This window comes from Indicator indicator, chromosome 1 (assembly GCF_027791375.1).
Source record: "Indicator indicator isolate 239-I01 chromosome 1, UM_Iind_1.1, whole genome shotgun sequence".
Taxonomy (NCBI): Eukaryota; Metazoa; Chordata; class Aves; order Piciformes; family Indicatoridae; genus Indicator; species Indicator indicator.
Window position 1 is genome coordinate 58,063,778 of NC_072010.1, and position 14,288 is coordinate 58,078,065.

General features: G+C 36.7%; 1 protein-coding gene across 1 annotated transcript in view; it reads left to right on the forward strand.

Moving 5' to 3' along the window:
- TM9SF2 (transmembrane 9 superfamily member 2) overlaps positions 1-13,839 on the forward strand; it is a 31,639-nt gene extending 17,800 nt beyond the window's left edge. The window contains exons 8-17 of the mRNA XM_054390788.1: positions 642-721; positions 1,808-1,916; positions 2,041-2,173; positions 2,405-2,524; positions 4,698-4,755; positions 5,430-5,589; positions 6,902-7,053; positions 8,233-8,344; positions 8,974-9,145; positions 13,207-13,839. Of these exons, the coding sequence (XP_054246763.1) occupies positions 642-721; positions 1,808-1,916; positions 2,041-2,173; positions 2,405-2,524; positions 4,698-4,755; positions 5,430-5,589; positions 6,902-7,053; positions 8,233-8,344; positions 8,974-9,145; positions 13,207-13,274 (1,164 nt within the window). The 3' untranslated portion in view covers positions 13,275-13,839. The remainder of the gene's footprint in view (positions 1-641; positions 722-1,807; positions 1,917-2,040; positions 2,174-2,404; positions 2,525-4,697; positions 4,756-5,429; positions 5,590-6,901; positions 7,054-8,232; positions 8,345-8,973; positions 9,146-13,206) is intronic.
- The last annotated feature ends 449 nt before the right edge of the window (positions 13,840-14,288 follow it).

Below are 14,288 nucleotides of genomic sequence, written 5' to 3' on the forward strand. Positions count from 1 at the left end.
CTTTCTGAAATGTTTCCAATCAGTGAATGTTCAGTCTGAATAAGTATAATCCCTTGAAATGCCTGAAGGAATAATTTATTTCTCTCTACTAACAATGCAAGTTCTGTAGCTGTCTCTCCATCTGTCTTACAGTATAATAAGATGAATGTAACTGGATTGGTAGTTGGCACTGAAGCAAGGTTGTGTGAAAGCAAAGGATAACCTGGACACGGATCTATCTAGAAAGTAGAATATTATGCTGGGAAACACATAGCAGAGTTTAGTTTCTCAGTGTCTGTGGTGTTGACTAACATATAATAAAAGATATATGTTCTTTTATTATTGTGCTAGTCGTTTGAATTCCAGATGAGTGAATGTAATTCTGGAAGGGAGGAAGTACAATGAAATTAATTTGATTTGCCTTTATGTCTTACAATAACATGAGTGCTCAGTACTACTCAGAAAATACATTAGGTTTAGGTTCTGTGATCAAATCCTAGGTTTGTTTTAGGTAGTTATTATTAAACTATTCCCTTTAAGGCATACAACATAACATTTCCAATTTGTCATGAGATTTAAGATTGCTTTGGCAGGATCATCAACTTGTCATTTTACAAGATGGGTACTGATTGTATCTGAAACTCATGTGTTTGCTCTTTCAGGAAGAAAAAAGTATAAGATGGGCATCAAGATGGGATTATATTTTGGAATCCATGCCACATACACACATTCAATGGTTTAGGTGAGAACAAAGTTTATCTTCACAAGTGTACTGTACTGTGTTTGTGCTGTGCAGTTTTGGTAGCAGAAGGGCAGGCTACAGGGGTGGCGTGTATGAGAAACCACTAGAAGCTTTCCCAGCTCCAAGTTGGACCTGCTGCTGGCCAAGGTGAAGCAAATAGGTGAGAAGAGGTAGCACCTCTGTGATAACATTTAACAAGGGGAAAAAAAACTGCTGAGGAACAGCAGCCAGAAGAGAAGAGTGAGAAACAACCCTGCAGACACCCAGGTTAGTGAAGAAGGAGGGGAAGGAGGTGCTGCAGCCACAGGAGCAGATATTCCTGTTCAGCCTGTGGTAAAACCCATGATGAGTCAGGCTGTTTCACTGCAGCCCACGGAGGTTAACAGTGGAACAGATCTCCACCTGCAGCTCATGGAGGACTGCATGCCAGAGCAGATGGCTATATGCAAAGAAGGCTATGACTGCATGGGAGGCCTGTGCTGGAGAAGCCTTTTCCCGAAGGTCTGCATCTCATGGAAGGGACCAACATGGTAGACATTGGTGAAGAACTGCAGTCTGTTGGAAGACTCATATTGGAGAAGTTTTTGTAGGATTGTCTGCCGTGGAAGGGACCCCATGCTGGAGCAGGGGAAAAGGGTGAAGAGTCCTGCCCTTGAGGATGAAGGAGCAGCAGAGATGTGTGATGAACTGGCCACAACCCCTGATTCCCCATCCCTCTGCTGCTGCAAGTGGGGATATTTGAGAAAGCTGGGGGTGAAACGGGCCTGGGAAGAAGGAAGGAGTCCAAGGAAGGACGTTTCTAGGATTTTGGTTTATTTCTCAATAGCCTACTCTAATTTGATTAATAACAAACGGATATTGAAAAAAATAATTTTTTTTCCACCCCCAAGTTGTGTCTGTTCTGCCCATGACCATAATTGGTGTGTCATCCCTCCCCATCTTTGTCTTGACCCACCGGCCTTTTGCTATATTTTCTCCTCCCTATTCCACTGGACACTTAGTTAACTGGTTCTTAGTTGCAGGCTAGGCCTGAACTGACACTTACACTGAAATCTGAATTATGATTTTTTTTTTTTTTTAATTCAGTATTATGAATTCCTTGGTGATTGTCCTCTTTCTGTCTGGAATGGTAGCTATGATTATGTTGAGGACGCTGCATAAAGACATTGCAAGATACAATCAGATGGATTCCAGTGTAAGTCTAAAATATGCCTCCTAAAATTTCTTTGGAATGTCATTTTTTTCAGATAAATGTATTTATGTAATAAGCTATATAAATAGCAATCCACTGTAGTAAAATAGGTATATTTCCTCTACAGGAAGACGCTCAAGAAGAATTTGGCTGGAAGCTGGTTCATGGTGATATTTTCAGGCCTCCAAGAAAAGGAATGTTGTTATCTGTTTTTCTAGGCTCTGGCACGCAGATCTTAATAATGACTTTTGTTACCCTGTGTAAGTAATAAAATGGGTAGGAATTAGTTAAGTACAGGCAATTTTTGGCTTCTAATTGCATGGTACTAGCAAAACCAACAGTGTATTTTTTTTATCTAGAAATTTCTTAAAAGTCTTCAAGTTAGAAACAATTGAGCTGATGTAGTATGCACAGCTTTTGAGATAAGTGATATACTGGCTTTTAAGTCAAATGCATAGTTAACTTTTTCAAATTGTGTCTCTACTGTGTAGTTTTTGCTTGCCTGGGATTTTTGTCACCTGCTAACCGAGGAGCTCTAATGACTTGTGCTGTAGTTTTGTGGGTACTGCTTGGAACTCCAGCTGGTTATGTTGCTGCCAGATTCTACAAATGTGAGTAGAAGTTATTTTAAATGATGAGGCTTAAGTTCATTAAATTAAATTATCGTCATAGAACTGATTTTTTTTTGCAGTACTGTTGTAGTTTCCCTCAGGGCAACTTGGAGAAACATACTTACCTTAACAATAGAAAATATATATGGAATACTGACATGGGTACTTTGGGTTTTGATGTGATCATTCCTAAAGACCCTAAATGGCTCCTGCAATTTATGGAATTGGGAAGCGAATTCCATTTTTCTAGTAATAAGCTTATTGTATCAAACAGTTTTGTATTTCTGTTTCCTACAGCTGGGAGTGGTGGTATTAGCATGCATTTAGTTTTAGCCATCTATGTTACTTGGTAATTTTTTTTTTCCCCCCACATCCCTCCACCCCCGATCATGAACCTCTGTTCTTGCGTGCCTGAGATTTGTCACTTCTTTTTTGCTAGATCCTAGGTCTTTGAGAGAATGGTCCTTATCAGACTGTGGCAGGGGCCCAGGGGAAAGGACTACTTGGTATTCTGTAGTTATACAAATCAACCCTGTGGTGTTCAAGCACCTAATAGTAGTTAGTTGCTACTGTGTTCCTTCACTTACCCCAGCTAGCTGTTGTTTCAAGGCCTGCCTATCAACTTGAGATGATTTGCCCCTGTAATCTCTGATGTATTTTAAAGTGAAGCACACTATTCTGCATACAGCTTTGTTTTAGTTACTTACTCAAGGTAAAAGACTTTATAACTGAGCAAGCTGGGTATTTTGGACTATTTTAGTTCTGAGCATACAGGGCTAGAGAAGTTTATTTCTGAACTTCAGCCTGGCAGTTGGCATTGGAGTTCTTTTCCTGAACTGGTTTGTGATTTTGCACATGTGGAGAATTGTTAGGGGAAGGGCATTTGTATTTTCTAAGGAGTTTTTCCACAATAGTAGTGATATGATAGTGAACTAGTCCTTTTCCTAATTTTTAGGGCCAATTAGACTTAAATGGAAGAAGACCTCAGGACTAAGAACACAACTGAGGACAGAATTATTCTTTATATATATCGTGCTGTATCTTACATGTTTTGAAGGATATTTTGAAGTGTATAGATCATTAATTCAGTCCTGTATCTTTGATGGAGATTTCATACTGTGCTTATTAGGAATAATTTAGTTTATACTTGAATATAGTGTTTAACCTACTATCAGTGATAACTATCAGTTTAACTCACTGTCAGTGACTGATCCAGATACTTTTGGTATGACATGAGGTGGTTCCTATCCTCTATAGAGTATGTAAACATGAATGTTTCTCCTTAAAGTATGCAAATAATGTGAAACAAAAAAAGAAAAAAAGGCAGCTGAAATGTATATCCACATTTAAAAGGGTTTTTTCAACATTGCATTTGAAAAATGAATCTTGAGTTGAAATGAAATGGTTAATCTTAATAACCGATACTGTGTTCTTCCAAGGTTTTATGAAGAAATAGAGACTTAATTAAAATCACTCTAACCATAATCACTTCTGACTCAAAGTAAAAAGGCATGTCATTATCGCAGTGCTCAGATGGAATTGTCAGCTTCACTGAATTCCAGCAGGATATTTTCATTTGAAAGTATGCTGACTAGAATTTTTATCAGCATAGTGCAAGTTCATATTTTATTTAGTAAAGCTATCATTGGTCTTCTGGTATCACCACTGCCTAATGCTGTTAAGAGAACATCACCACTTCCTGTAAGTGTGTCAGTCCTGACTTTCTTGTATGATTTGTAGACAAGAATTATTCCAAGAGAACTGTTAAGCTTACTTTTTACATTTATGTATTTTTTCCCTACTGAAACCTGCAGTCACATGCTAGAAAGCTTAAACTACTTAATCATTCCAGGTTTAAACTGTTTTTTTAAGACTTAGAAGTAGTGCAAATCTGCTCCCTCCTTTTAGCAGATAAGGTGGCCAGAGACCCAGTTTACCTAATTGGACATTTCCTGACCCTGGTCTGAGGCTCTTCTTTGCTTTGAAGCTCTGTGATTAAGCCATGTGATGGGGGAATTCAGTCTTATTACTGCAGGTTTACTGTTTTAAACTTGGGCATGGTAGAACATTATTTTGAGTGTTTGCAAGCTAAATATAACAAGTAAATGGACTGGAAAATTAATAGTTGTGAGCTTAATGCATGATTTGATGACTGTCAAATGTTTTAATACAGCATTTGGAGGTGAGAAATGGAAAACAAATGTCCTGCTGACATCATTCCTTTGTCCTGGGTAAGTTGAGAGTATCACTGTGATTAAAAGAATTAAATTGCTTCTCTGACATGCATAGCTAATTTTTAAGTTTCACCTATATATCTTACTACATTGTCCCTTTCTTCCAGAAGCTGGAAGGTAAATCTATGAATCTATGAATATCACAACACTTCTGACAAATATAAATATACTAATGGTGTATTATCTTTAGATTTATTTCCTTTATTTCAGTAAGCATTTGTTTAATCTTACCACATGAAAAGATTGATTAAGAAAGAACATTATGATACTAGTAAGTTTTAGACAGGCACACTTTTTCGTTGCTTTCTTTTACTCTCTAGGCTGTTTCTCTGACCACACTGTAGTTGGTCTCCTATAGTGTCATGTACTGTATAACTGCTGTGATAAATGTTTCTGCTTCATCACAGCAAGCAGTCTTACCCTGAAGTATAGTTAAGACAAGCATACATTTGAAACTGCTTAGTTGGAATGTCAGCTCCTGCAGGAGTTCAATCCCACTAGATTAACAAAGAATTGCTTGTTTGACCTCTTCATTTTGATATATTTCTGTGTGTCATTTGATTTTTAACAAATTTACACTAAAATCTTAATGCGGTGCTATTGCTTTGTTAACATTTTTAAATGTATCTTAAAGGTATTTCTGTGCTTTCAGTGTGTTACGTATTTTTCAGAATTGTATTTGCAGATTTTTTTATCATGAACCTCATTCTCTGGGGAGAAGGCTCTTCAGCAGCTATTCCATTTGGTACTTTGGTTGCTATTCTGGCATTATGGTTTTGCATATCTGTACCGCTGACGTTTATTGGTGCCTATTTTGGTTTCAAGAAACATGTAAGTGCTTTTGAAAATTGTTTTGTAACTGTGTATACACAGATATTTTTCATTGTGTAGACCATGACTAAGGTAGCACCTAAGCTAGTTGCATTGTCAGCTCCAGTTCTGTGTTCGGCATCAGGTATCTGATCTTGGCATTCTGAGACTTCAGCATTTAGCTATTGTTGGGCATTTTTATTTTAATTAACATCTCTTTCATTGCTTTCATTGCTTAAAAACAAAAAAATCAGTTGACCCAGCTGGGCATAAGGAAAAGCAACTTTGCATTTCTGATTTTCTCCCATGTTTTTTGTTTCTGTCCACCCTCTACACTGAGGGTATTTTCTGGTCAAATTGCTAGAGTTCTCATGAAGTCTCTTTGCATAAGTGTTCTGATAACCGTCTCTGCTTGATGAACATTAATCGGGATTTACTCCTAAGATGGGCAGTTTTACTTACTTATAGGCAGGGCTCTTTGTGACACTGGTGACCAAACCTTAACTAATGAAATTAGTCTTCTCTTTTTGCTTAAAAAGTGCTTTACAGTGCCCCACAAATGTAAAGATCTATAAATTGTAACATTTTGTTTGTTTTTTTCCTGCATAGGAAGCTAGAGTTCCATCTCTCTGTAGCTCTCATGGAATACCTTCAGAGAATATTTAAGTATTTTAGAAGGCACTTTTAAAATTACTTTTTAATTATTCCGTTTTCCTTAACCAGAATTCGGTGGTTTTTTTCTGATAACCATGTTGAAATTCCACTAACCCCCCCTGAATTATACAGAGAGAATTCTTTTAAGAAAGGAGGATTTCATGAACGCTAAGGCAGTGCGACAGGTGCCACAACTACATTTGAATCAGAAAGCAAGTACATAGCAAGTATGTATTGATGCATCTTAAATTAGGATTCAATTGCTAGATTAAATCCTCTCAATTTGTAAATTTAATCTAATGTGATTCTTGGAGTAAATCCTGAAAAGCAACAAAGGGGGAATTTTAGAAGGGGAAAGCAAGAGTGTGTACTACCACTACCCACCAGCTTAAAAAGAAAAAATCAGCTCAGACTCTGTAACAGATCATAGACAGAATCTTAAAAAGGGAAATCCAAAATAACTGTTGCTGTCTTTTCAATAAGAGTTGTCTTTTAGCTTGTTTGGCTAACAAATATTGGTAGCTAGGCTGGTAGCAAAACCAGATGTAGTGGTAGCTGGATACGTGCGTGCTCAAAACAAATGTTAGATTTTTGCCACCATTCATTTCAGAAAGAAAGCAAAAGCGTAGTGATGTAGTTTGACATTTTATTTAGCAATTGCTTCTTTTTTTGTTTAAAGGCTATTGAACATCCTGTTCGCACAAATCAAATTCCTCGTCAGATTCCTGAGCAATCATTCTATACAAAGCCGTTACCTGGCATTATCATGGGAGGGATTCTACCTTTTGGATGTATCTTTATACAGCTGTTCTTTATTCTCAATAGTATTTGGTAAGTTAAACATTTTCTCTGCCACAAAAGGTGATCATATCTTTGGGAAAGCTTTTGTTCAAAGTGTTTTGGCTGATTCTTCTTGATGCAGGATTACCAGAATACTGGTTCAATAAAAACCTAAACGTTAATCTCTATAATATTTTGTGATTTAGAGGATAGTTGGTGCCTGTTTTGCTTATTCAGGTGTGTGGAGAAGTGGCTGTGATATGTTTAGCAATTTATAGCTGACCTGTCATAGTCAGATAGCTAGTTTTCTCATGCTACTCCTGACTTCGTATGGCAGTGGCTCTGAAGCTGACATAAGACGTATAACTTGAAAGTAGTAAGTATATTAAAATTGACTTGAGATTTATTTTTTGTAGTTGTTGGACTAGCAAAGTATTACTACTCTTGGGGGGAAAAAAAGTACCAAGAATAAATGTTGTGAAATTTTTATAAAGGAAGGCACCAGAGTTGTGGTTGTGGAGTCTCCTCTGGAGACTTTCAGGACCTGTCTGCATGCCTTCCTGTACGATCCTGGGTGATCCTGCTTTTGGTAGGGGAGGTTGGACTCAGTGATCTCTGGAGGTCCCTTCCAACCTCTAACATTCTGTAATTCTGTGAAAAGTAAAGAATCAAAGACTAGTCCAGTGTAAGTGAATTCTGATGTGTGCTCATAGCACACTGACAAACTAACCTGCTGTGAAAGATTTGTCTTCCTCTGGCACAATTTAGTTATTGGGTCTCGTTAAACTGTTTCTGAACCTTGACTAGGTTCAGAAATGTCTACCCAATGTAGTCAGCTACAGCATTTGACATTTCTTGTTATTTTGCAGTTCTGCCTCTTTGATTGAAATGTGAGGTGAAATACAAGTTCTGCTGAAGTCAGTGGAAGAGGTCACACTGACTTCACTGTAACTGTAATTTCACTCATTATGTCCAGTCAGTTCTTTCCCTAAAATCCCATCCAGGGCTGTGCTTTGGGCTTGCTCTCTTGCTGTTTTCAGACTGAGCTTCCAAGGCTGCTGTTCTTCAGCTAAAAAACAAATTAGCCAGTCCGGTCACACAACTGACAATGCCTCAGTAGGAAGGGAAACGCTTAAGGTGTAGGCAATAGTACTGCATATGAAGAAATAATATTAGTAGCACAGTGTCCATTTTAATTTGGGGATTTTTTTTTTAAACTCCCATTTATAGGTCTCACCAGATGTATTACATGTTTGGCTTCCTGTTTCTGGTATTCATTATTTTGGTTATTACATGTTCTGAGGCCACAATACTGCTCTGCTACTTCCATCTATGTGCAGAGGTAAGAGATATTCTTTAGTATTTATATTTGGTGATGTTTTAAGGATGCTTCCAAGAAATTTTAAGGCTTTTGTAATTGAAGTATTCCAGAGTTCAACATAAGCACCATTACTCAATGTCCTTAAACCATGTTTTTAAAAAGTGAAGCAGAAGTGAAGCAGACCTCTTTTAGCAAAATTTGTAACAAATACTGAAACACTGCTGTGACTGCCCCTAAGTCTGATATCTTATCTTTTAAAGTTTAAGAACTGTATGTGGTCTGAAAATGCTAAACTAATCTGTTAACTATATTCAATCAAAGTGCATTTTGAACATGCCCATCCTTGTGGGGAAAAAAATCTCTGTGACTCACAACAGTAGGTCTGCCTTATTTAGGATTTTAGATTTTTGCTATTTGATACTGATCTTTAATTGATCAATTTCCTATATCTAATTGTGAATGGTGTGGTTAAAGCAGTATTGATTTTTTTTTAAATTTTTTTTTATATACAGTAAAAAACTATATAAAAACTCACTTTTGAGGTAAACCAGTGATCAAAAAAAGTAGCTCTGCATCCAGTGTATTAGGGTCAGTGTGTTAGAGGTATGTTGAATGTTACTTAGACTTTTTTTTTCCTTTACCCCTTCTAGGACTATCACTGGCAGTGGCGTTCATTTCTCACAAGTGGTTTCACTGCAGTTTATTTCCTAATATATGCAATACATTATTTTTTTTCTAAACTGCAAATCACAGGAACAGCTAGCACCATTTTATATTTTGGTTATACCATGATTATGGTTTTGATCTTCTTCCTTTTCACAGGTAAGTATATCGAACCTTCATTTTACATTTTGAGTCTGCTGTTAGCTTTGCACAGTAGAATCCTTGGCAAAACTTACCTTGAGACGGGATTTATGTCTTTGATATTTTTCCAGGTAGTTGTGTTACATTTTGTAACTCTGTGATCACAGATTTTAGTGAGATTAAGTGAGGATTGGGGAAAACTACTGCTAATTTGAGGTGCAATCTATAGTTAGATCTTCATATATAACACCTTTAAACCTGATAAATACTTCTCCAGATTTCATTCCTCTGCTAGCCATGTGACAAACTCAATTTTTTGATTAATTGTCTTTAGAGACACATGCTTCAAATCACATGCAATGTTAAGGAAAAAAATGCAGCTTTTTTTTTCAGTTGCTTCTGTAATTTCTTTACCTTCTTTTGCAATTGTGTTGAAGTGGCACAAGAGGCAGAAAGAATTTCTTAAGCATTTTTTGTTTCAGTCTTGTCAAAACCTTGTCATCTTTACTAAGAGCTTTTAGAGAAGCATCTATTTTAGGTGGTGTATTTCAATTTCCTTTTCAGTAAGTGAGATGAGGTCACAAAATCTTCGGTACTCCGAAGGAATCTTCAGCCAGGGACACACATCCCTTGTTTAGGGTGAAAGACTAGTGGTGAAAATGCAAGAAGTCTCCTTTCAAATTCTCATGCAAGAGGACTGCAACCACTATCTCCTCAAAAAGCTTATAAATACTGAATTCTGTTCCAGCAGACTGTAATCTGTCTGTGTGGACTTCACCCTACAGAGCAATATTTTCCTTGAAACTATTTTGACATGATCAATGCTTTAAATAATTCCAGATTTCCTATTTACAGTTAAGTTTAATGATTCGTAAGGCTTAGATATGTATTTATGTGTATAGCTATACAGGCTAAATTTTGAGACCTAGAAAACAAATGGCTTGTCATTGGAGCTTTTAATGCACATCTCACTAGAAGCAGAATTTTCATTTCCACTTAACATAGGAGAACAAAAAATGTACTGTGAAAAGAACCAGCATTTGAGAATGGAGTTCATTTTAAGTATACACAGAAAATTAATTTCAAAGACATGACCACTTCATCTTAGGAAATATTGAAGCTGCTTGTGCACCACAACTGATGGCAGATGATAATGAACAGGAGCCAAGACCCTGCAAGGAGTTTATTAGGTCATTGCCTGTTAAAAGGAAGGAATGGACTTAAGTGTATTTTATAATCTCTTTGAAAAGTGATCAAGCTGTGTTCCAAAAGTGGTTAGTTTTATCTTCCTTCCTTCTTTTTAAGTGTAACGTGCTTTGGCATTGCTTGCGGATATTTTGTAATTTACACATCATCTCTACTTTCATTTATGTTTTGTGTACTGGTTAGCAAATCATTCTGAATGCATAGATCCGAGGTTCTGCCTCCCCTTCTCACTGTGTCTTACTTCTCACCCTGCCTTTCTCTTCACCTTCATTTCTGATTTGGGTTTGCTAATAGTCTCATTGAACTAAAGAATTTAAGAGTGCATGATTGTTCAACTAGAACTGAATGCGTATTGCTGTACCTGGATCAATTTTAAATGCAGTGCAAGCTCACAGAGTAGCATGAAAATATAATTAGGCTTTCCATAAATGTAAGGGCAGCTAATTTATTTTCACTAGCTTTCCCAACAGATATTCAGCATGTCTGCCTTTAATAGTAAATGGTTTTGGCCAAAACCAGAATTATGTTTACCGTATTTTCTTTGTTCAGTCTATTACTTTGGTTGCATGCAGTAATTCTGGCATGCATACATGCAAGATAAAGGGGATTTACACTAAATTTTCTGTGCTGAGACTTAGCTTAGCTAAGGTACTCATATAATTTCCATCTTTTGCCCTTGTTCTTTCAAGTCAATCGTGTCACATGACATTGTCTAGAGACACTGAGATGTGTCCAGTTCATCCCCCCTTTTCCTTTTGCTCACTCATGTGTTCACTTTCCATTGACCAGTTTGCTGTGCAGTAGTGCCTGCTAGCAAATCTGGGGAGTCCTCAGGGTGGGTTCAGAAGCACACAAAGAAGAAATGTTTTACTCTCGGAGCTCTTCAGATGTTTTCTGTTGTAGTTGATTTGTATGTCATTGGGACAGTGGAAATGTGAGTTATGCTGTACAATGTGAACCAAACTTCCACATTTATATGCTTTTGATTTTTAATTTCTAAACTGAGGATAGGAGAATACATTTGAAGTTAACCGAAATATTAGAAGTTTGAAACATCATATGCTTAATGATTTTTTTAAATTTATTTTTTAATCTACTTCCCACAAGATTAAGTGCAAATAATCCTTTAATTTGAGGGAATAGTCCCTTTCCTGCTCTGGCAGGGGGCTTGGACTAGCTGAGCTCTCAAGGTCCCTTCCAACCCCTAACATTCTGTAAGATTCCTAACATTTAAGAAAAATGTTGTCCATTTAGGTTGATATGCATTAAAAAGTGAATGTTCTCAGAGTTTTACTGAAGTGCTTTGAGATGAGGTTTTATGGAAAACATGAGAGGCGGGGTAAAGGGACAGGCAGTTCTTATCTAGTTTCTTAGATGAAAATGCTTATTAGCGATTTAGCAAAATCTACTCCTAAAGGCAACTGACTTCCTGTGTCAGGATAATAAAGGAGCTAAAAAGAGAAAATCATAATTGTTATATCAAAACTATTCTACTGCTGCTTACTCATCTGTTAAAAATGGTCCATATCAGGAAGGGTTTTGACGGTGCCCTGCTGCTGTGTCAACGTAACACATGCTTCAGGCACTTGAATCCATACTGCATTCCAGGTCATTGATCAGGCTCAGCAGGCAAAATACCAGGAGCTACATGACAAATCTTTGATTCACAGCTGGGACCATAACTACGTATCATAGTAAATGAGTCAGTTAAACATCAGTAGGTTAGCAAGCGTGAAGGGGAAGAAAAATAAAAAACATTACCATAGTATCATTCATGGTTCCTTCTAACCTTATATAGTGAATGAGTTGGCACACGACTTTCAGATATCTCTTATCAGATCTAGAAAAAGGGCTGGGTTGTTTCTTTCTTTAAAGAGTTTACCTGACTCTAGTGTAAGTTAAGGCTATTATTTTATAAGAGGTACTGAGGCAAAAAACAGATAATCTTCGGGGCTTTATTCCTGTCCTAATTTGTGTGGGAAATGAAGGTTCCCCTAACAGTTGTTCTGAACTGTTGTTGAGTCCGTTGTCATTCTGATTGAGTCTGCATTTTGAAGTAATACAGTTAGATTAACAAAGTGCAACTGCATTGACTACTTTACATTCAAAAGATTATTTTTGTTGAAAACTTCTCTTAGAGTTTCACAAAGGGAAGGGGTGGAGCTATTTTTTCTCATCTAAAAGGCTGTAAGTTATCAAAGAAACAGTCTTTGTCCTAAATTTCAGTTCAAGTTTACTTATGCCTTTCAGCTGCATTAAATATTTTAGAGGTGTGTGTTGTTGAGGTATTTAACACATTTTCAGTAGGAAGTACAAGTTGCATAGTAACTACACTATGGTTTGAAATTTGTATTCACTTGATGTACACAGAAATAAAGATAGTGCTCTAATTTTCTGGAACCGTGAAGTATAACTAAGAAAGGAGAACTGATTCTGATGTTGTCAATCTAACTTGGTTTATTAAATATAATAGCAACATTCTGACCAGCTGAGCAGATCATCTAAAGTGTGTGTGACTAGTCACTGAAGAAGGGTGAAACAGAGCAGTGTGGCGGTGTAAAGGAGTTGGACTGGGGAATAATGAAGCAACAAAGCATAAATGTGTAAGAGGAGGAAAAAAACCCAGCAACATCCTAAAATGAATCTTCTGCATGATTGGCTCTGTAATTGTGAAAATAATTAAATACTTTTATATAGAGTTGATGCCTGTAAAGACCAGGTACTGTCTTAACTGTAGTTTATCTGATTTGATGGATGTACTGAAGACTAAATATAGCAGGTTGCATGCACGTATGTCCTGGATTATGAACTATGCATACAAATTGATGTCTTGCGTGTCCCTTTTCCTAATCTGTAACTTTCTTTCTTTTTAGGGACAATCGGATTCTTTGCATGCTTCTGGTTTGTAACCAAAATATACAGCGTGGTAAAAGTTGACTGAAGAAATGAATGTAAAGAATTAACACGGAAGAGATTTAATCTTCATTAACCTAAATTAAAGACCTGGTCTTGACCTTGAACTTGAGCTTTATCAGAAGTATTGGCTTCCTGTCCTTTGAGAGTGTTACAGAACATACAGCTGCCCCAAATACTTTTTTCCACTAACAACGTTTGTATTGTGACTTAACGACCCGATTTCATGCAGATCCTACTGAAGATCAGAGTTATGATATTTATGCATTTGTAAATACAACTATACTCTAAAAGAAATGTTTCATTCTAATCACAGAGTAGAAGTGGCTGTATTACACTACTTAATGATACTTCTGATCAAAGTACAACTGTAAATAGGTTTTTCTAGATTGGTAGGTGGGATGAATTATTTTTCTTTGAGGGAAATGAGAACTTTTTATTATGCTAACTTTGAAGGATGACTCTTAAGAAGTGTTGCTTTTTAGTTTGGATGTGATTTTTGTTTTTTACTGATGTTATGTCCATAAATATTCTGATTTCTGTGACTTTATTAGGTTCGGTGTTCCTGGCCTTTTAAACTATGTGCCTCTGAGTCCTTGAATTTATAAATTCGTAATCTAATAAATATTGTAAAAATGTCTTCAGTGGCTTATTACAAGTTCATTAAAATATGTAAATACAATTATATTGAAGACAGATGCTTGAAGATTGCATAGAGTATTTTATGGCTTTTTCTATGATTTGATATACACACCCTCAGATCTGCAAGAAACGTCCTCTCTGCTACATGGCTGTAACATGGAAATGTGTTTGTGGCACATGAGAATGAGTTCTACACACATTCACCAAAACCACTCTGTAGTGTTAGTTCAGCCCTTAACCCAGTTATGTTTTCATAGGCTGCTATGGAATTGTCAGTATGTTGAGAAGATCTTGTAATGCAGGACTCAGCATTCTCTGTTGATCTTGCTTTCAGAAGATCCCAATGATGCATATTCTATATGGCAACTATTGCTGATTGTATTTAATGCAGGTTAAAAAA